The sequence below is a fragment of the Ochlerotatus camptorhynchus genome, unplaced genomic scaffold, assembly GCF_037179485.1.
Source record: "Ochlerotatus camptorhynchus isolate MF236.1 unplaced genomic scaffold, CSIRO-AGI_Acam_v1.1 ptg000247l, whole genome shotgun sequence".
NCBI classification, from domain to species: Eukaryota; Metazoa; Arthropoda; class Insecta; order Diptera; family Culicidae; genus Ochlerotatus; species Ochlerotatus camptorhynchus.
In genome coordinates this window covers 286,287-309,258 of record NW_027040737.1, presented here as the reverse complement: position 1 = coordinate 309,258, position 22,972 = coordinate 286,287, and the positions used below count along the sequence as shown (strand labels likewise).

Below are 22,972 nucleotides of genomic sequence, written 5' to 3'. Positions count from 1 at the left end.
AAAAGAAAGCCTTTTTTTTTTGGGTTGATTTGGTTTAAAAACGACTTTTCGAGTATAATTGTTCGAGGTTAAAACATACGTACACGTTCAAATTCAATTGCTTCGCTTCTGCCGGGAAGACAGCAGCTTTGAGAGATTATTCCTTGCCATCTCCGAGCGGGGGTTGATCTTCAACGCTTCCCGGTACATCCGTTCGGCTTGATCCAACTTTCGCCAGCGATGATAGAGGACACCCATGTTCTGCAGGTACTTCTCCTCGCCCGGATGTTTGACAATGAGATCGCTGTAGATTTTCTCCGCTTCCGCAAAGTTTCCCATTTTAGCGAGGGCGATTGCGCGGGCTGCCAGCAGGTTCGGGTGGTCCGGTAGATGGGCTAAGGCCCGGGCAGTTATAACGAGCACCTGATCGTGCAGGTTGCCATTGTCGTACACGTTGATCATGTTGTTCCACGCCTTGACGTGCCTCGGGTCCTGGCGAACGGTTTCGTTCCACGTGGCCAGGGCTAGCGTGTGGTTTCCCATGTCGTTGTACTGGAAGGATGGATATTGAGGTTATTTGAATGTGTATCGATTTTTTAAAACAATTGACCAGATTGATAATTTGCCATTGGAAAGACAGGTTAGAAATGGAATTCTATCCAATATCATGCGTATCTATCTCCTTAAAATCAGTAAATCCAATTCTGGCAAACACTGAAAATGGGCAAATTTTTCATTCACGAAGTTTGACAAAAGACTGGACCATCAGATAGTCTAGTCAGTAAAAAATGCACAGTATTGCCAACCAGGAGGAAATCTTTCGGGCTGGCAATTTTCAAACAAAATTAAATGTGTAGGACATTACTAAAATTATCCAGGATTTAGATTTTATGGACAACGAAAACAGTTACTTTTTTTTACGAATTTGTCAACATTTGGCAAAAATCACGTGACTTGTTCCGTCACAGATGACGACAGATGCAGTGAAGAAATGTATAACACTGAACTAAATTTATAGAATTTTTCTTTTGCTCTTTTTTTCTACTTCTCAATCTACAGGAAATCAAAAATCCTTCGTACACATCTTTTTGTACCTTTCTAAAATCAACCAGAATAAACAAAACGTACAAGTACAGTCCACGCGTTTCTACTACTACGTCTACGACACTTTGGTCCTACGTTGCCGGATTTTCGAAGTATTTTCGCGGTACATGGTACATGGTCGGAAGTGAATACTTACTCCTGTAAAGGATCCGGATTGAGAGGTGTTCAGCACACCAGTCGGAGAGCAGAAGCGGGTACAGGCAAAAAACTAGCGGAAAAAGAAAATGGCGGAAGAATTTCAAGCTCTCGTTCAGCAGCAGAGCCGTAAAAGGCAAGGTTACACGAATCAAGAATGTGCTACAACGGGCTGAACAGAAACATACTGTTCCAGATGAATTTCTACTACAAACGCATCTCAAAGCGGTTGACGCTGCTTACGAAGAGTTTAATACCTTCCAGAATAGGATTTACGCTCTAGCACCAGGAAATGCTGAAGAACAGGAGGCAAAGTACGTCGAGTTCGAGGATCTGCATAACGAGGTAAGAGCAACTTTATGCAGATTGTTAGAAGCGGTCAAACGTGAAGCCAACATCGTTCCTGTACCATTACCTGTGCAGCAACAGGCAGTACGAGTTCAATCATCGCCGCTGCTTCACACCCCGCTGCCAACGTTCGATGGCAAGGCTGAGAATTGGTTCAAGTTCAAGGCCATATTCACCGCTGTCATGAACAAGTACCCGGAGGAATCTGATGCTACGAAACTCCACCATCTTGACAAGTGTTTGGAAAGTCCGGCTGATTCCATGATAGCAATGGTTGATTGATTATCTTCATATAAAAGTGGCGGCTGCGGTTCGAGCACCCCCAAATCCTTCAAGACCTTGCCGATCCAAATGGCCTCGCACGCTGCGTCTGCTAGAGCGGAACATTCCGCTTTGGTCGACGACAAGGATACGGTGCTCTGCTTCCTGGTACTCCAACAGACTGTGACTCCGTACAGCTTGAACAGGATTCCCGAAACCGAACGCCTGTCGTTGATATCCGTAGCCCAGTTCGCGTCCGCATAGCCAGTCACTTGCCGGATGGGACCGGTCGACCGGTCGTACACCAGTCCGTGGTCAGCTGTGAAATGGTTTTCGGATAGACACAAGAAACTCACGAAACAATAATTATTTAAAGAGAGCAAAAGAACAACGTGTTTTGTATTTAGAGCACCTGGATACCTCTCTGCTTACAATAGCGCTCAAGTTGCTTGCAGCGGTATTCCCCACCGTTATCGCAACGTAGGCGACTAATCTTTGTCCCGAATTTAGCCGTCACTAGAGCCTCGAAATTCCGAAACTGTTCAAACACTTCGTCCTTCGATTCAATCAAAAATACCATCGCAAAATGTGACCAGTCATCGATGAAAGTTACAAAATACTTCACATCGTCCAGCCCAATTGGCGTCACCGGCCCGCACACGTCCGAATGTATTATTTCGAGAACTCGCGACGACCGTTTCGTTTCGCGTACCATGAACGGCTTCCGAGTCTGTTTCCCCAAGACGCACGGCTCACACACAATAACACGTTTATTGTCTCCAGAACCACCCGGGAGTTTCACTCCAGTAACCATCTCACCACGAAACAGTTGATCAAGGCTTTTAGCATTCAGATGTCCGTAACGCCGGTGCCACAGCTCCATGTCCTTTGAAATACGACCGCACGTTAGCAACGATTCACTCGCGTCACAACCAACTGTCGATTTCTGAGCCACGGTAAATTTTCACGTTTCCTCCTACGTACACCACACGCATACCTGCTTCGTCAATTCTCATAACTGAGAACAAGTTGCAACGAAGCTCAGGTACAAATAAAACGTTTTTTATTGTACACTCAATGTGCTTACCGTTAACGCTGGAAATTACCTTCACCGTGCCGGAATACCTGGCCACGATCGATTCGCCGTCCTTTGCAATTACTATATCAACCGGATTGCGCAACGGTTTGAGTTCATCGAAGAGTGCCTTGTCGTTCACAAGGTGATCTGAGCAGCCGGAATCGATATACCACCGTATACGACCGGAACGGTCCGGACCTTTGTTTCCTCTGCTCACACCGACGACCATCAGTTAAATGCGCTTTTGACTTACGATCACCTGATTTCTTCTTCTCCTTCTTCACCGGACACTCCGACATCTTGTGCCCGTCTTTCTTACAGCCAAAACATTTGATCGGCTTCTTTGGCTGCCATTGTGAGCCAGCGAAAGCAGTTTGCTCGCTGAATGGGGTGCACGATTCCACACCTTTTCGCTTCGTCTCCTCATCCAGCAACCGGCACTTCACGAATTCCAGCGACAGATTTTCCTCAGGCATCGTCTCAAGCGCTGTCACCACAGTCGAGTACGATGACCCGATAGTCAGCAAAAGGTGGCAGATGACATCGACCTCTTCCAGCTCGGCACCTGTCGCACGGTATTTCCGGACGAGTTTGTCAAACTGAAGAAAGTGCTGCTGCAAATTTCCTCCGTCGAAATGCATGGTCAACATCTTTCGCTTAAAGGCCTGTATAGAGATCCAAGCGAAGCGAAAATCTTATACAAAATACTACATTTTTCACCTGCGCGAAAAACGCAATTGGCAAATATTTCGCTTCGCTTTGAACTGTAAACAGATACGATCCAGCGAAATCTTATTTTGTGGATCGTATCTTTTTCGCTTACGTTCATTTTTTTTCGCGCATGCAGCGCTAGCGAAAAGAGCAGCAGCTGAGTGGTGCGAAGACGGACCTCAAAATTGAACCACTTTCGAGCTGTCAAATCGAACCACTTTTTTATCATTGTGGTTCGTTGAAATAGATAGAAGTATTGTTATCGTCCAAAATAAAAAATAAATATTTTTCAGTAATGTTTTTGATCTTTTTAAAAACGTGATTCGAAACGACTCAAACAATTAAAAATAACAGTATTATTGCGTATTTTGGACCAAAGTAGACTCCTGCACTGAAAAAAACCCCTCCGATTTTTTTCGCTCAGGAACGACTGTGACTTCGGAGAACGTTCTAAGGAGATTTGTGATGATAGTACAAAAGTTCCAGGAAATTTCAACAGATTTTTCCCGCGACAGAAGAGGTTTCAGTGGATATTTTAGTTGCTGCCAGCGAGGTTCTACGGGGGTTCTATAGAGTTTTCATGTTCGAGTTTCACACGATTTGGAGGGAAGTCAAATTGTGCCATTGGAGTTCCCAGGGACTTTCAACAGCACTTCCATAGATATCGTCGGCCACATTAAATTTGCATCTGATTTGCAACAATTTATACAAATAAGTGAGCAAAACACTTCATTCTGAATTTTATTCCACTCCGTAAAAACTCCAGCTATGAACAATGTCAACAAACAATCACAAAGTCACGAATCGGCTCTGCACAAAAAGCCGTTTGACACTTCTCTCTACCAACCGACGGTGATGAAACGTTTATTTCAACACTACCAACATGAAGAAAATTTCACTTCGCACCACTCAGAGCAGCAGGTAAGCGAAAAGTTGACGTTTCGAGAAAGAGCGTATCTGTCAGATTTTCACTTCACCGGAGGTGTAAACTGACCGATTTCGTTTCACATGAACTGTAAACTGCGAAAAAAGGAAACTGGAAAATGTTCCACAAACATTTTTTCGCAACCTTTTTCGCTAGCGAAATTTCATGATTTTTCGCGTGCTTCAATTTTCGTTTCGCTTCGATCTGTATACTAGGCTTAAGATGCATCCGACTCGCGATGCTCCGCCGCTCGAACACTCGCCGTAATATTGTTTATCTCGGATGTACTCGAGCTGCGAGTCATGGATCCGAGATACCAGAAGCCGGTCACGTTTCGCTCGCTTTTCCCGTTCAGCAGCTTTTCCTCTCTTCACTTCGGCACTGTCACCTTCCGCATCCTTCAGTTCCTGCACTTCACTAGCGAGAGTGCGAACACACTCCACGAGCTCGTGTTCTTCCAAAAGGATTTCCATCCAGAACTTCCACGCGGAATAGTTAGTGCCGTCAAATAGAGGCAGAAAGAGCCGTTCCGATTTCTCTTCTTCCATCGCGCAAACCACTTCGACCGATATTTTCCGATGATGCTGAAAACGTTCTGGGTCCAAAACCTGAAATGGTTTTCGGATGGACACAAGAAACTCACGAAACAATAATTATTTAAAGAGAGCAAAAGAACAACGTGTTTTGTATTTAGAGTTAGTTTTATATAGAGTCGGTGTATAATGAGTCACGCCAAGAGAAAAACAGTTGAACTCGCATCACGGTTTTCGAAAGATTCCCATTATTTTCACTTGGCAACAGAGGACTTCTACAACAACTTCAAATGACTTCTAGCGAGAGAAAAAAACATGCGGCTGTAATAAATCATTATATCAGTGATTTTGTCAAATTATCTTAACAAAAAATAGTATAAATTCTCATTACTGATCATTACCGAACGTTTCACATGACAGTTTAATGCTCACTGCGTGTGTATGCTCATTTCTTCGATTATATTTTATATTTTATTGCAATACCTTTCGTGGACCTTTCATAGCATCGTAATGTTTGTTTTCTTTGCCCGATAGGTAGCCGGTTTGACGGTTCAATAGGTAGACTTGGCTTCACTCTTGGCGTGACTCATTATACACCGACTCTAGTTTTATACACTAATGATAGTACCGGTAATAATAAAGTGAACACCTCAAGCACACTGCGTGAAATAAAAATAGGGCTGCTTACTGATAGAGGTTGCTTCCTTAACAAGCTGTCCCCTGCAGATACCGCAAAATCCGCTTGGCGTGCACACAGTGATCTTCGGATGGATTGCTCTGGAACTGACTGAAGTAATTCACCGTTGCGCTGAGATCTGGTCTGGACGTCACCATCAAATAGGTGAGGCAACCTATCAGCTCCCGGTATGGCTTCTCCAGCTTCTCGTCCGTGTCGTTCTTCACAAGTTGCAGACCCGCTTCCATGGGAGTTGATACGGGCTTGCACTTCTCCATTTCGAATCGCTTCAGGATCGATTTCGTGTAGTGTTCCTGACTTAGTCGCATTCGTCCCGACAACACGTCCCGGTTAATCTTCAATCCCAGGAACATCTTCGCTTCGCCTATGTCCTGCATCGAGAACTCCGACTTCAGCAGGTTCTTGATGGTACCGATGACACCCAAGGAACGAGAGACGACGAGGATATCATCGACATACAGCAGCAGTAACACCTTCTCACCATCACGCTCACATACGTACAGGCAGCTGTCACTCTCGGACCTGCGAAAGCCGATCCGGGTTGCAAACTCGTGACAATAGTCGTTCCACGCCTTCGATGCCTGCTTCAAACCGTAGATGGATTTGTTTAGCTTACAGACTCGATCCCCCTCCTCAAATCCTGGAGGTTCGCGCATGTAGATCTCCTCCGAGAGATGACCGTTCAAGAGCGCCGTCCGGACGTCCATTTGGTGGATCAGCAAATTTTCCTGGTTTGCCAATCCCAGCACCATTCGAACCGTCGACATCTTCACCACCGGAGCGTAGGTTTCAGAGTAATCATATCCATACCGCTGCGTGAATCCTTTGGCAACCAATCTCGCCTTGTGCTTGTCTACGTTGCCATCCGGCGTCATCTTCAGCTTGAACACCCATTTGCAATCCACCGGTTTTCGTCCCGACGGTAGATCCACCAGCTCCCAGGTATTGTTTTCAGCTAGTGATTTTAGTTCGTCCTCAATGGCTTCACGCCACCGCGGCCAATCCTCTCGCGACTTCATCCCTTCAATGGTGTCCGGTAGGTTCTGCACGTAGTTCTCCGCATTCAACGCGTACGCCAGGCACGAGTAGTCGCCCAACTTTGCCGGGGCCTTCCGTACACGTACGCTTCTTCTCGGGTTAACCTCTTCTTCCACCAGTGTTTCATCGTTGTCCTCATCCTAGTCGTCGTTTGGAGGATCAACTTGTTTATTTACTGGCTCAATTGCAACTACTGGTTCATCTGGGACCACCGCCTGCGATTCCGGTCGGGTCCAAACCGGTTGCGCTTCGTCGTCTTTGACATTTTTCACAGGTTCTTCACTGGTCGACGTATACCTTGATTCATTCACGATGACGTCACGAGCAAGAAACACCTTCTGCTTGTGGCTGTCCCACAAACGATACCCGTTCGTACCGTAGCCCACGAAGTAACATACCTGGCTACGCGCGTCTAGCTTCTCCATGGGAATGAATCTGTAGGCCTTGCTCCCCCAGATGCGGAGTTTGGACACGTCTGAGGTTGTGCCCGTACCACATCTCGTACGGCGTCTTCTTGTTCAACGCCATCGTCGGGCTCCGATTTACGATGTACACCGCCGCTTGAACTGCTTCGCCCCAAAGGTTCTTCGGTAGGCCAGAATCTTGAACCATCGCCCTCGCTTTGTCCAGGATCGTCCAGTTTTGCTGTGGCGTGTATGGAACGGTGTACTCCACTAGCATTCCACGGTCTCGGCAGTACTGCTGGAACTCGTTGCCGACGTATTCTCCGCCGTTGTCGCACCTAAGGCGACGGATCTTGCTGTCGAAATGCCCCTCAGCCATGCTCGCGTAATGCTTGAAGACCTCCAGTACCTCATTTTTCGCCGCAAGGATGTATACGGCGCTAAAATGGGTAAAATCGTCGGTGAATGTAACGAAATACCTTTTTCCGTTCCAGGCTGTCGGGGTCAGGAAACCGCACACGTCGCTGTGTACCAGCTCCAACGGCTTGTTGGATCTCTGGCTGTCTCGCATGCTTCCCAAGCACACAAGGTTCGCACACTTCGTTCTCTTGAAATGCGTCCTTCCTCAGCACCATGCCGTTGACCATCTCGTTGCGCACCAGAGTCTTTAGACCACTCTTGCCAATGTGGCCGAACCTCCGATGCCACAGCTCGTACTCGTTCACCGGCAAGACTACCAGCGCTCCATCTACTGGTCCACGCTTCACGGTGGCGTTCAGCACGTATAGCTTGCCGGACAATTTACCAGTTGATTTCCACAGCATCACCTCCAAACGTCACACGCATCCCAAGCTTGCCGATGCTCCGAATGGAAAACAGGTTGTACTGCAGTTCCGGCACGTACAGGACGTCGTTCACCACGCTGTTGATTTTAAGCTTTCCGACCATCGAGACCATGCTTACCGTGCCAGAGTGATAGCTGTACACGACCTTCCCGGAGGCCACCACGATTGGCACCGGATTGTCCAGCTTCACCACGTCTCGAAGGCAATCCACTGACTGCACCATGTGTTCGGAGGTGCCTGAATCGAGAATCCACCAGAACTGACTCAGATTCCCATCGTCACGCTTCGCTTCACCGTCCGACTCCGTTACAAACGCCACTCCGGACCCAGCGACGTTGGCCTTTTCCTTCCTCTTCGGCTTCCCGGACGACTTCTCATTTTCCGATAAATTTTTGAGATTTTCCTTGAGCTTAAGCTTGAGCTTGATTGACCGCCCACGGTTGCTACTCTGTTATTGCCAGATCAGCTGTAATTACACAGAGAACCAATAGACGATGCTTGGGACTAGCAATCATCCTCAATGTGTAAAAACTGGTGATCTTAAATTAGGCAATACCAGCGCCGGCCGCGCCCGAACACAGGTCAAGAAAGGAATGGGAAGGATTGTGTTGACATGACACTCGCTTTGATGGAAGCCGAGAACACCTCTGCACTTCCACGAGGAATCACTGGGATGTTGGATAAGAGGGTTGGGTTTGCAGCAGGGTTCGTTTTGGTAAACGATAAGCTGAATTAATGTCCTAACGATCATATAACGCGAAGGAGCTTGGGACTAAACCCACGGTCTTCTGCTCAGTAAGCAAAAACGTTTGCCACTAGGCAGACGAGCACCTTTTTAATCACCGAGTTGCTGTTATTACCATGTAGTCATATTAACAAATAAAACGATTGACGAATCTTGATTGTGGATGGGCCTGAGATTAGACTCATGATGTTCTGCTCAGTAAGCAAAAACGGTTGCTCTAAGGCCACCGAGCCCCTCATATCACATAATACCGTTGCTCTAATTTTTGTATCCATTCAAACCCGGAACCAACGACAACAACGAGTTTCGCAAAATACACGATACACAAGCGATTTTACTATAAATCTCTTTGATATGTAAGGACCTGGGACCGCGTTTTTCTGCTCAGTAAGCAGGCCACTGTAACCGACGATCTTTCAAATCCGAAAACTAAAAACTACGAAAAAGTACTTAGGCCTTCATTAAGTTCCACTTTCACGCGACGTACAATGTTTCAATTTGCTCTTTACGTATTGTTCAGGCTAGGCCCTTTTCAAAATTTACGCGAGAAATACGCACAATCGTCACCTACCTCGCTGGTTCCAAACGACAACAAAGGCATAAGCAACGATGGATTGTTGAACTTTGCTGGCTCCGGTGGTGTAGTGCACAGCAAAAAAAATGTAATATCGATCAACGTAATTCAAGCTGATGTATGGAATAATGATGTAATTGTAATTTTGTAATTTATCAGCACACACCCTGGTCGACCACTGTAAACCAATCTGCCGTTCAGCGTTTTCGGTTTTTGTTTCTGGATCTTTAGTTGCCTCTGTGATATACTTACTTGCGGCATACTATTTTGGGAGTGTATATGAGCGTGTACCATGTACGGTAGCTCATCTCTCATGGTGGGACATAGTAGACAAATTAGAGAGAAAACAAGGAGGTATTAGTATTAGTTATATGTAAACAAACAAAACAAAAGTTAGATAATGCGGCACTGTAACTACTACTATTTTAGAGGTATGATTCGTCATGTTTAACTCAATGTTTCAATTGAGGCAAACTATCTATCTTACAATTACAAAAGCAAACCTAAACTTACAATTATATGCAAATGCAAAATGAAACTTGACAAATCATCGTCAATTCCCTTATTCCAGGGCAGGGCCTGACGATTTGAATCTAATTTTGATCAGTGAACGGGCACCATATGGCACATTTTCTCATCATGAACCTATCATTTCCAGCCTATCTGAACTATTTAATAAATGGAAGCCATAACATGGGTTACGCTCCCCCTAAGCGGGCCCTCCGCATCCTGTCTCTGTCTTATCTCAAATACAAAATGCCAATGGTATGAATGTATCTATATATAACTTGGAAATGACGTACAATCAAATAAACCCGTAACCCACTCACTTGGTCAGGCTTCAGAATCGTCCAGTGGACAGTGCACTCTACACTCCAAGTTCCCTTTTTTCAAATTTACCGCAAATTTGATATTTTACCCATTGAGTGTTGATTAGTCACAATGAAACATTGTGACAGAAGTTGAGGTTACTAGTGTATTAAATAATCTAGGTCCTATTTAGGAAACCAAATCTGGCCAACGCCCACCCTAAACCTAAACCTGTTCTAATCCACCTGAAATGACTAACGAATGGAAGACTTTGACTACCCAGCCATGCAATAGTCTCATTCCGTGCCTTATGGCAACTTGATGATTCTATTGCGCTCATCTTCTGGCACCACCCAGGGGAGACTTGGTCCTGTACCCAATGCTTAACTTATCTCCATTCCACTCAACTACTCGCAATTTCGTGTGATATAGTGGGCGGAATATTATTATATGAGACAATTCAATGCAGACGTCTTTCCAAATTTGGCAGATCGACAGGTAATCGGTGAGTTACCACCTAGGTTACCACGATAGTTGCTATTCAACAACTCGACAACGTCCCATCGTCAACGCCTGCTATGAGAATTTCCCATAGCAGACGCCAACGAAATGACGTCATCAAGCTATTGATCAACTACCCTGGTTATCGCCTGGTACCTTATAGCACGATGCTAGGAGGCGAACCGGAAGAATCGATGAGCTACCTCCCCCATTTCCGATAAATTTTTGAGATTTTCCACAGAAAAACATGACGCAAATCATCGCTGAGTTCTTGCACTAAACTCAAATTTGGGTCGTTCTCATTGGTCGTGTGGGCTGCCAAAGTAGCCCAAGGTTCTTTACACGATCAATTGCAGCTACCAAGATCTCGTCAATTACTATGAGGATCAGCAGCTAAGAGGAAGAGGTGACAATTGGCTTCTTCCTCTTTTCTTGGTTCATTTTCGCCACCTCTTCTCTTAGGGTCGGACAAGTTATGCAGAACTGTGCTCGCACTCCCTAATAAACAAATACCATAAACGAACTGTATCCCGGATGGGTGAACTATCCCACAAATGGTTTGGATGATACCCCGAACACGTTGTTAAGCTCTCTTTTATGGTTATTTTTACTAGGGCTGCGCTTCGCTAATGTTGACGATTTTATGCGGGACTTGCTTGCGCCTCAGGGCGTCCCACAGATTCTCGTTATTGAGTCGATCGAAAGCTTTTTGGTAGACAACCAAATACAGGGATTTTTTTTTTTTTTTGTAAAATATAGTTTGTTTATTTTTAGCTAATAGATATCACATTCAATTTGTAAAAAATATTACTCTTCTAAATTCAGAAGGAATTCTAGTTCACCTACATCTATTCTGTTATTAATATTTGCATTAATATAGTTGATGTATTTTATAAACAATTTAAGAATTTCATTTCTTCTGGCTGCTACAATGTTGCCCAAGATTGGTCGTATCAACTCGGTGAAGGAAAGTCGTTGCCATCCGCCAAGAGTCGTAATTATTTTCCGTTGTACGTGCGTCCATGCTGCAGCTATACGAGGGCACTCGCAGAACTTGTGCTGTAGCGTTTCAATAGACACCATGCAGTGCTGACAATTCGAATCATTTGCACGTCCGATAATGTTCATTAGTCTGCGGTGCTCCGTCTTCTCGTTGATTAACATGTAGAGATCGCTGCGTTGGCACGACGTTAATCCTCTGGACGAAATATTTGTCCAGATTTTTTTTCCAATTTTGACCTGGCTGGTTCCGTTCCACCCTTGGCAGTTCGGTTTGCTCAAGATAGAGGCAATGAATTTGATCGCTGGTGGGATTTTGTTGGATGTTGGGTGGAAGCAAAGCAGTCTGCTGAGAAAGCAGTTTGAAACAAGGAAGATCGGAAGGGGGAGGAATATTTTGGGAGAGAAGAGAACGATAAAAGGGAATGGAATCGATCTCCTGCAGGTGGCGGTTGATGAGAAGCGCTTTGCATTTGATCGCTGGCAATTGTAGCTTTAGTCCACCTTTGTCTCTGCTACGTGCCAACTGCTGCATTGGAATTCGTGCGGGCAGCCCACGAAACAGGAATGTTCCCATCGTCGCTGTCAGTTTCGCCGTGTGAACACACTGTGGTGGTATTACAGACGAAAGATACCACACCTTCGCTGTAATAAAGGTGTTTAACAAAATCACCTTCTGTTGCAGGGTAAGGGAGCGCATGTTATGCAACCAAATAAGTTGCGTTATTCTGGCTACTAAAGCATCCCAGTTTTGCTTCACCATCAGCCGCACTGAGTTGGTGAATATAACACCCAGAACCTTCACATTCTCCTTCGTCTGCAGTCCTGGTATTACAAGTGGGTTCCCATTGACGAATCCAACATCGATAGCCACTGTTTTTTGCCGATTTAATTTTGCCCCGGCAACTATCTCAAAACTGCCGAACAGCTGGTAAATACGGTCTATTGTTTGTGTTGTGGTTGCAATCAACGTGATGTCGTCGGCGTATGCAACGCAAAGGTCACCACCACAAACTCGCTCTATCCGTGTGAGGAGGGGATGGAGATAAAGCACGAAAAGTAACATCGACATTGGGTCTCCCTGCCGTACGGATCGCTCTATACGGAACGGCTGTGAAAGGCGCCCATTCACTAGCAGACGTGAGGAAGACGCAGCAGCGATCCGAGAGAGCCAGCTGACGAAACCCTGGTTGAAACCCAGAGATAGAAGAGTCCGATGCAGGAACTCGTGAGAGACCCGATCGAACGCGTGGTCGAGATCGAAAGAGATCATTTTCCCTTTTTGCTTTCTCGCGGTTAGTTGTGCTATACGATCCTTAAGCGAGAGCGTGGCATGGAAGATGGATCGATCGGTGTTGGCACATTTTTGCGCGTCGCTCAGGACTCGATGTGTCCGGAGAATGTGTTCCAGGCGGGTCTTCATGACGCGGGAGAGAATTTTGAAGTCGACGTTGAGCAGGCTGATCGGACGGTATGCTCTCGCTGTTCCATCGCTACCTCTCTTTTTAACCAGTACGAAAGTGCCATCGGCAAATTCCGAAAGTAGCTCATCCGTCATAGCTTCATTGGTGACGAAGTAGAGCTCTCGATAGATGATGTCGAAAGTTCGATGGTAAAACTCTACCGGTAGACCATCGATACCCGGCGATTTTCGTTTTTGTGACGTTCGGATGACATTTTTCAATTCGTTGATGCTGATCTCTGCCACAAGAGCAGCGTTAGCTTCGTCGTTCTCGGGTACTGCTCTCTCGGTTTCAAACATCTCCTCCCCAACTTGCCTGGTCTCCCCCGCCGCATACAAGTCCTTGAAGTGTCGGAGCATGTGCTGCTCGATCTCCAGGGAGCCTTGAATCTGCTCTCCTCGCTCGTTCTGCAGCTTTGTGATTATTGTTTTTTTTTACGTCGTCTATCACCCAACTGGAAGGTGGATATGCTCTCTCCAGCTACGAATGTTTCATTGATCCGAATGAAATTTTGTGCGAAGCGTCGCTGCAGTGTGAGCATTTTCGCTTTCACACGGTTGATAGTCGTCAACATGCCTGGATTTTGGTAGTAGCCATCATACGCGAGCCTCAATTGCGCGTAGATACGTTGGTATTCAGCGTTAAAGATGCTGAATGCTTCGCTTGACTTCCAGCGGAAAAACGATTTAATTTTTGGCTTCGCGTATGAGATCCACCATGCCATCCAGCTGGGGAAATTCCTCCGTTGGCGGGTCCAAAACTGCCACCGGACTTGGAAATCATCGATGTTTTCGGCAGTCAAAAGATGAGGACGGAGGGACCAGAATCCACGTCCTTGTTCACGACCGAGGTGCGGAAGGCAAATTCGCGCTGTAAGAGCTTTGTGGTCTGTGAACGAACATACGTGTGTGGCAGCACTTCGCAGATGCTCGCAAAGCCCATAGCTTACATACATGCGATCGAGCCTGGATGCCGCATTGTGCGTAACGTATGTGGGTGCGGGGGTGCATATTCGCATATCAGCCACAGGTCTTGAAGCTGCAGCTGCCGTACGGTCGCTCGGAGCGCCGGACTTGTGTTTGAACTCGTGGAGTCGCTCGGGCGAAGCACGCAATTAAAATCGCCAGCGAGGACGACGTGTTGCGTGTTGTGCCGAAGGTAATATGCGATCGTGCCGTTGAAGAATCTCTCTCTTTCCGCACGAGCAGCTGTCCCCGATGGCGCATAGATATTACAGAGAGTCGTGTTTTGCACCCTCAAAGCGATGAGGCGGCCATCCAGGCTCTTCTCCACATGCGAGAACTGAATGTGGTCTTTCAGCGCGATTGCCGTTCCTCGCCTTGCCTGGTCCACATTGCAGACAATGTTGAAGCCAGGGAGAGAGAGCTGATCATTCTCCACCTCCTGGAGGAAAACGATATCTAGCTCCAGCGTTCGTACAAAGGTCCGAAGAGAGTCAATTTTCGTTCCGTTCGTGATATTGTTGATGTTGATGGAGGCGAGGTTGTAACTGGAGAACTCAGCCATTATGACAGTTGGTTACTCCCATTCGCCGATCTTCTCCTGAATCCGATTGAGTATAACTTTGCACAGAACTTTAAAAACAATACACAGTAACATGATGCCTCGCCAATTGTCGCACACAGTCAGATCCCATTTCTTTGCGACCTGCACCATGACGCCCTGCATTCAGACTGTCGGAAAAACTGCAATGTCCCAGAAATGACATTATAACGGATTTAACATTTGTGCGGATAGCATGGGATCAGCTTTGAGCATCTTTGCAGCAATGCGATAGACCCCGGGGGCCTTGTTAGATGTTATGCTTCGGATAGATGCTTCTATCTCCTGCAATGATGGAGCCTCTTAGCTCATACCGAGATGTTGCTCGCTGATTGGTTGTTAGAAGAAGTTGATCTAAGTGCTCAAACCAAAGTTTCTACTGGTCAGTGTAGTCGGTAAGCAACTGTCACAGTCATCCTTTGGTTCATCCTTGCTCCACTCATGGCTTCGTGAGATATCGCAGAGAAGTCGAATACCGCCAGTTGTTGCGGTTTTCTCCCCTTTGTCATTCTGGGAGTCCACCAACGGTTGCTTGTCCCATCTTCAAGATCACTTTACTTCCTTCTCTATAGCCGAGTACCGTTCACAGAATTTGTTCTTGGCTCCCTGTTTTATGATGCGTTAGGTAGTATCATACAACGTTGATGTTATCAGCTCTCATACAATAGAACAGTGTTAGGGTTTAAACATGTTTGGGAATATTTCAGGACTTTTTAGTTTGTTGCAGCATGTTTTGAGATGCTGTTGCTGATGTTTCACAGTGTTTTAGGATACTTATTGAAAAATTAGGAATCAGTATACTTTTACAAAAGTAAACCGAATTTCAGACAAAGTTACGAGACCTTCATATAGTGATCACTCACTACCTATATTCGCATATCAGTCTCATATCTGTTGGAGGGGAAAAGTTAAAGTAACGCTTTTAAACAGTTACAATTCTGTTTGAATGAAATATTTCAATCAGCTCGTGCAATCTGGTCAACATGCTCAGTATAAACTTAATCAAAATTGTTGCAGACTTACCAAATTTCCCAAATTGAACATACAGTTGGGGTAGTGCTTCTTGCCTTTCAGCGCTCGCTGGTAGCTAACCAGTGCTTCCTTGTGGTTCTTCAACGCTGCATGCACAATGCCCAGATTCATCCAGGCCGTGTGAAAGTCCTCATGATACTGGATGGCCTTCTGCAGATGCCTCAAGGCCCGCTGGTAGTCCTTCGCGTCGCTGTACAAATTTCCCAGATTCATGTGGGCCACTTCGTACTCCGGGTAGAGTTTCAGTGCCTGATGGTAAAAGGCAAATGCTGTCTTCTTATCGCCTTGATCCGTTGCCAGCTTGGCAATGTTGTAGTGCACTTTGGCATTGTTCGGGACCACTCGGAGGCCCGATCGGAACAGAATATGTTCCGTTGCCCATTCGGCAGAACGTTGCACCGTCCGGAGGACGAATATCACACAAACCAGCAGCAATCCTGTTCCGAGCATTATCCGAATCCATCGAATGTCTAGCTTCTCGTACAGTCTTACAAATCCGAACGAAACGAGATAGCAAAACCCTAGCGACGGGATGTAGAGAACCCGTTCGGCAATCACAAATCCAACCCGAATGATTCCGGAAGCCGGTAGGAATGGAATGAGCATTAAAGCAAGTCCTTTCAGCACTTGCGGTTGACGTCGGTTGCGGATGATCAGTCCCACCAGGAAGACGTAGAATATCACAATGAACGTGACTCGGTAGTCACTGGGTGATTTGACCAGTGGAATCGATTCCAGTGCCCAATCGAAGCTGAGCCAATCGGGGCACAGCAGCAGCCATAGGTTCAAACAGTAGAGGTAATTCTGGGAAAGGACCTTGGTCGTACCTTTGCTGAACGCTACGATGTTATCTTTGTCGCGAAATTGAGGGGTGGTGAAGTTTTGGACGTGAAGACGCGCGTAGATAAGGGTGCAGGTCATAAGGAACAGGATGATAGAGCGATTTACAAGTGGGCGGTTGTCCAGGAATGTACGGATGGGACGTTGCAGGTTGATATGCGTCAACGCGTCCAAGGCTGCACAGGTGGCCTAAAAGAGTTGTTCCGTTTTAGTATAAATTTAAGGGTGAATACAGTTGTCACACTAACCAAGATGGTGATTCCGGTTTCCTTGCATAATACAGACAATGCGGTTAAAATAAATACTGTTGAAAATACTAGCACGTACTTAAAAATAGAAACGTGAGCTGAAATGGTAAATTTCAAACTAATCAAATGCTCAATTCATGTTCAATTGCAGTTCTAAAACGAATGATTTTGGCACAATTCGAGTTCCCAAATCGAAGATTCCGACGAATTCTTGTTTCAAACCCCCTCTGACGACTGATTACTGGACTAGGCGGTAAGACTTTCGGTTAGGTTAAGTAGAAAGCATACCAGTTTTTTTTTAATCAATTAAGTTAATTTTAAGTACCTAGTGGAGGATTTAAATGCTTTGCTTGTAACAAATTTTACTGAACTCAAATTTGAAAATAAAATTTTCATTTTTAAATCACTTCGAAACGAACCAAAGCTTACCTTCAATCAGTCCACCGTACACTATCACAGCCAGCACAAATCCGACGGCGGTCAGTAGCTCGGCCCGGCCAACAATACCGGCCACCGCTTCCGTATGGATCGGATGTACTACAAACAGCACGGCAGACCAGTATTCCACACCCCACGGCTCGCACCTTCGCTTCCAGCTGACCACCTGGAAGAACGTGGGCAGCAATAGGCCAATCACCGTGTGCAGCATCCAGTTGGTGGTTTTCATCTGCGTTGGATCCAATCCGAATAGGCGAGCTTCCTGCTGAAAGCTGAGCACCGTCAGCGGTCGGAACGACTTGTGGCTTTTCTTGTCGGTAAGATTGGCGCCCCAAAAGTCGTGTCGAAGCAGGGCCTCCCAGGGCGTGCGCGGATTGGTAACGTCGGCATTCTTGACGATCGCTACCGAGTCATCGAAGACAAAGTGTCCGGTCCGGGTGAAGAAGTAGCACAGAAACGATAGGACCAGCAACAGCCCGTACTGGTTGGAGGGAATTTGTGGACGTGATAGAAAGCCGGTTCAATGTTTTCAATGAAAAGAATTCGCTACTTACTCGAACAATGAACAGCAATGATGGGGAAAGCCGCACGGTTGGATTGAGGTTCATCTTGCGATGATATGCATGGTATGTTTAGTTAAAAACGTGATAGTTTAGCTAAATTACTGTGGGAGTTTTTTCGAAGGGTCACTAACATGACGCGTAAACAACTTTTAATTGACAGCTCAGTGCTATCATCGGAGTGTTGTTTATGTTTATCTTGCAAGAGAGAAGAGTTGCCAGTCGGCACAGACGTGTGTAGAAAGATAAAAAAATGCTTTCACAGATCCAGACTTAGCCTGTGTTCCATTTGGTGAATTTTCACTTAAATTTTAAAGATGGAAAATTTTCAAATAAACATGCTATTGTACCAGACTTATTTCTGACAGACCAGGAAACAATTTTTAAAAACACCTTCTCGAAAATCAGACGATTAACAACAGCGGAATTTTCGAACATTATAATTCGACAAATCGACAGTGAACATGCATAAGGGCCTATACGCGATGATCGATTCTCTTCGTCGATTTTCTCTTTTGTTAATAACTCGCTAGATTTAACGTTTCTCGGTGCGTTTGCTGTTGATTTTGATAGCCAATACAACCTGTTACTACTCTGCATTGAACAAATTCTAGAAAATTGTTTCGCTTAGCTGTAGCAATGCAAAGAGAAAATCGATGAAGAGAATCGATCATCGCGTATTCGCCCTTATGCATGCTCACTGTCGAATTGTTTGTTATGGACAATGATTCATATGTTTGTTAAAACTCGGTCATTTTGAATCTTGTAAAATTGTAAAGAATCGGTCATATACCAAAACTGGAGCAAATTTTAAGTACTGCCATAACCGATGGACTTCCCCTATATTGAGCATGATTGACCACCCACGGTTGCTATTCTGTTATTGCCAGATCAGCTGCAACTACACAGAGAACCAATAGACGATGCTTGGGACTAGCAATCATCCTCAATGTGTAAAATCTGGTGATCTCAAACTAGACAATACCAGCGCAGGCCGCGCCCGAACGCAGGTCAAGAAAGGAATGGGTAGGAATGTGTTGACGTGACATTCACTTTGATGGAAACCGAGGAGTCCTCTGTACTTCCACGAGGAACACCTGGGATGTTGGGTTTGTGGCAGAATTCGTTCTCTGAACTTCTGTCAACTTCTCGGAACTTCTCTTCGGAAAATCTCTGAACTTCTCATTATGCGTTCCTTGGACTGTGAGCTTAAAATTTAGAGAACTTCCTTTAAAGATCAGTGAACTTCTCTTGAAGTTATCAGATCATTCATAAATTGCATAGGAACTCTTTAAAGCGCCTTCGGAGTAGTTCTGTGATCTTCAAAAAGAGTATTCTAAACTCTAAAGAAGTTCAGCGCACTTCATAGTTGTTTAGTGAACTTCAGATAAATTCTTCGAACATCAAAAATTTCTGAACCCAATTTTGGGAACTTCAAGTTTAATCTAGTGATCATCAAATATCATATCCAAGGTTGAGGTGACATGTTACGTCGCCAGGACAGCGATCCACGTCACATCTCACACCACGCAGAATAGACCAGAAATTAAAATCTCTGCACTATGCATAGCCTCTCTGAAGTTTACAGGAAATTGGTAAGAGTATTAGAAAGTTTGTAAAACCGCTCTGAAGTAGGGCAGAGTTCATCAGAACGCATAGGACTTTCCTTACCGAAGCAGAGCTTAACTGAAGTTATCTGAACTTCTCTCTGAACTTCTATGTTGTATGTAGAATAGTGTTATTTAGAGAACTCTACTGAAGTTATTTGAAGTTTGTTGAGCTCATCTGAGTTTTCCATAACTTCAATGAAATTAGTCAACTTTGTCTGTGTGGTGGATATAGTTGTTGTGAAATAATAATATTAAAATAAATATATAAAAACTTGAGAGTTGTGTCAAGTAATGATACACTCTATTTGAGTTGAACTAAATTAGCGTGAAGCATGACAGATGTGAGGCGAAATACTGGCAAAGCAAGCAGTGCTGGATAAACGAGGAGAAAATACGGAGGGTATAAATATGAGCTATCTAAGCTCGTTGACGACATTCTTGTAACTAACTTTGGCAGCGAAGGACATCAGCAGAAGCAGCAGCAGCAGAAGCAGCAGCAGCAGAAGCAGCAGCAGCAGAAGCAGCAGCACTAACAACATCAGCAGCAGCAATAATGGAAGCGGAGCAGCATCACTGATTTGTGAAGCTGTTGTACCTGATTACCGGCTTGCTGTTTGTTCAGACATATGGCTGAGGCTGGAAACCTTGGTCAGGTCACGACAGTCTGCTTTTTGTAGATTGGTAAATAATGAGAAGCTAGAGAATAAGACAGAATTTATGGGAAATGGATTGAACTACTCGGTATGCAGACGAAATTTGCAAAAAAGCTTTGAAGCAACCTCCGGCGTGAGGGTGTACATAACAACGCCAAGAAGAACGTTGCCGCTGAACATGCTGATCCTGATGAGATGAACCGTTTCTTCTGCGAGGGACATCGACTGCTTGTGACTGACAATAGAGCAGAAGTTGAACCGGCGCACCGTACCGCTACGGACCGTGGTGGGATGCAGTTCGAATTCCGAAGGACTACAGCCAACGAAGTATCACGCAAGATTATGGAAGTTCAAACCAATGCTGCAGGTTCAGATGGAATCCCTATCTCATTCGTTAAGATGTTGGTCCCGTTTGTACTGCCTGTACTGGTTCACCTGTACAATGCGGTGATTGATGCCAGATCGTTCCCTGCCGTCTGGAAAAAAGGTCTCATCACGCCCATACCAAAGGTAACAAATCCGACTGAACCTAAACACTTTTGGCCAATTAGTGTTCTCCCTGCCATCTCCAAGGTTCTCGAGAAGATCCTGCTCGACCAAATTGTTGGGCACGTGGAAGCGGACGATCGCAGGTTGCTTGCATCGAACCAATCAGGATACAGAAAGGGCCATAGCACAACAACAGCTTTGGCAAAAGTGACGCATGATATTTATGACCATTTCGACAACGAGCAGTGTACAGTTATGGTCCTGGTTGACTTTTCGTTGGCCTTCAACTGTGTTAATCATCGCAAATTACAGAGAAAACTTCGAGAGGAATTTTCTTTCACCGACAATGCATGCGACCTTATCTCTTCTTTCCTCGATCATCGCACCCAGGCGGTACGGATAGGAAATGTGATGTCCTCCCAGAGATCAGTGATAGATGGTACACCCCAGGGCTCGTGCTTGAGCGCTTTGCTATTTAGCCTCAATAGCAAAGCGTTATACAATAGCCTTCCCCGTGGACTGAGATGCAGTTATCAGCTCTACGCTGATGACCTACAGATCTACATTTCTGGTGCCATCCAAAATGTAGACCAACTCGTCGAAGCCATAAACAACGATCTGGAAAGCATAGAGCGATGGGCCAGGCAGAACTCTCTTTTCCCCAACCCGAAGAAGACGCAAGCAATTATTTTTTGCAAAGAAGGAGCGGTAGCACCAACCACTAACATCGTTTTCTGCGGAGAACACATTATTTTGTCTGACAACGTAGTGAATCTTGGTCTAAGGATGGATCGCAACCTGAAGTGGAATGGACATGTGAACGACATAACGGCCAAAGTTTTTGGAACGTTGCGGACACTCCGAAGATTCGCTCCAGTTTTGTCAGTTCAAACCCGAATAAAGCTGGTGCAAGCAGTGGTCGTGCCGTTTTTCACCTACTGTGACGTCACTTACTATCCTGGACTGTCATCAGCGCTCCGTGATCAATTAACCGTTGTTTCAAGGCAGCAGTTCGCTTTGTCTATGGCCTCAGACGCAGAGAATCCACTGCTGCTGTAAGGAACTCTATTTTGGGACACGACCTGGACACAAAATACCGGAATAGAATCAGCTGTTTTATTCGCCAAGGGTACGCAGGAACCTTCCCACCTTATCTGCAGCAACACCTGAGAAGAGGACAGCTTGAGCGGGCCCGCTGCTTTGCGATTCCCCATCACACCACAACGAAGAAGAAGAGTGTGATGATCGCAGGTGCAATCATCTGGAACCAGCTCCCTCTAGCAACACGACGACAGACAACGATCAGCGCATTCAAGACAGCGCTCTCAACAGGATCTCAAACCTAGTTTAAGAATTACATACCTACTAAGAAAGCTACTTCCACTAATGACTTATTGTTCTCCTTTAGTTAAAAATCAAATGTTGTGTTTTCCTTGACCTGAGCAATGGTGTAACCGACAGGCTAACGTTACGATAATAAATTACAATTACAATTACAATTAATAGTCGGGAAGCTTGGAAAGTACAGGCTATGGGTGAGCATCAAGATGTTGGAAAATACGAGCGGAAAGCCTGCCGCTGAAAGCATGGCGGACATTTCTTGGCGAATGCGGATGGCGGATGTCGGCACCAGACAGGAAGTCATCTACATAAAAATCCTTCTGGGCTACCGCGGCTGTGGCTGGATAGTTCTCGGCTGCGTCTTGTGCAATCTGGACGATAGTGCGGGTTGCCAGGAATGGAGAGGATACAAAACCATACGTTACTGCTTGCAGCTCATACGTAGTGATTGGTTGGTCTGGACTGGTACGCCAGAGGGTAAGTTGATACCGCTGGAAGAGGAAGTGTTTCACCATGTGATTCAGGCGCTCGTATTCTTCCATGAAGCGACAGTAGGCCTCTTTTGTGGTTGGATCTCGCTCAAGTCGTTTTTCGAGGTTCAGGAAGCGGCGCTCGGCGATCGAACGGGATTGACCGAGATTGACGAGCGGATCGCGGGTGAGTGGCAAGGAAACGATATAACGACCTGACGAATCGCGAGTGGTGGTAGTGGCATACAGTTCTTCACAGAGATTTTCTTCTGCCGTAAATTTGGAACAGGGTTCAATGGCTTCTAACTCCCAGAACTTCTGGAGGGCTTGCTCCAGATTACGGTGCACAGTAGTGAGGTGACGAACACCTGGAACTTCAGATGGATACCTTTCCGGAAACAGTCCATCCGAAAAAGATCTCGACGAACACAGGTTGCCCTTCGCCGTAGGAAATATTACTGCCAGTGTGCAGTTCGTGGTACACTTCTCCACCGACAATCAGGTGAATGTCGGCTGGAAGCTTGGATCAGCTAACGGAACTTCAGGAAACTTCCACGAGGAAACGTCAATCGGCATGT

General features: G+C 45.7%; 1 protein-coding gene across 1 annotated transcript; it reads right to left on the bottom strand.

Annotated features, from left to right (window-relative positions):
* Positions 1-53: 53 nt before the first annotated feature.
* Positions 54-17,972, bottom strand: Tmtc4 (Transmembrane O-mannosyltransferase targeting cadherins 4). Its single transcript, XM_065226224.1, has 5 exons — positions 17,826-17,972; positions 17,263-17,752; positions 16,834-16,931; positions 15,737-16,774; positions 54-531 (listed from the first exon to the last, which is right to left on the bottom strand). Exons 1-5 carry the CDS (start codon positions 17,877-17,879, stop codon positions 94-96), a joined length of 2,118 nt encoding a protein of 705 aa, XP_065082296.1. The 5' UTR covers positions 17,880-17,972; the 3' UTR covers positions 54-93.
* Positions 17,973-22,972: the final 5,000 nt, after the last annotated feature.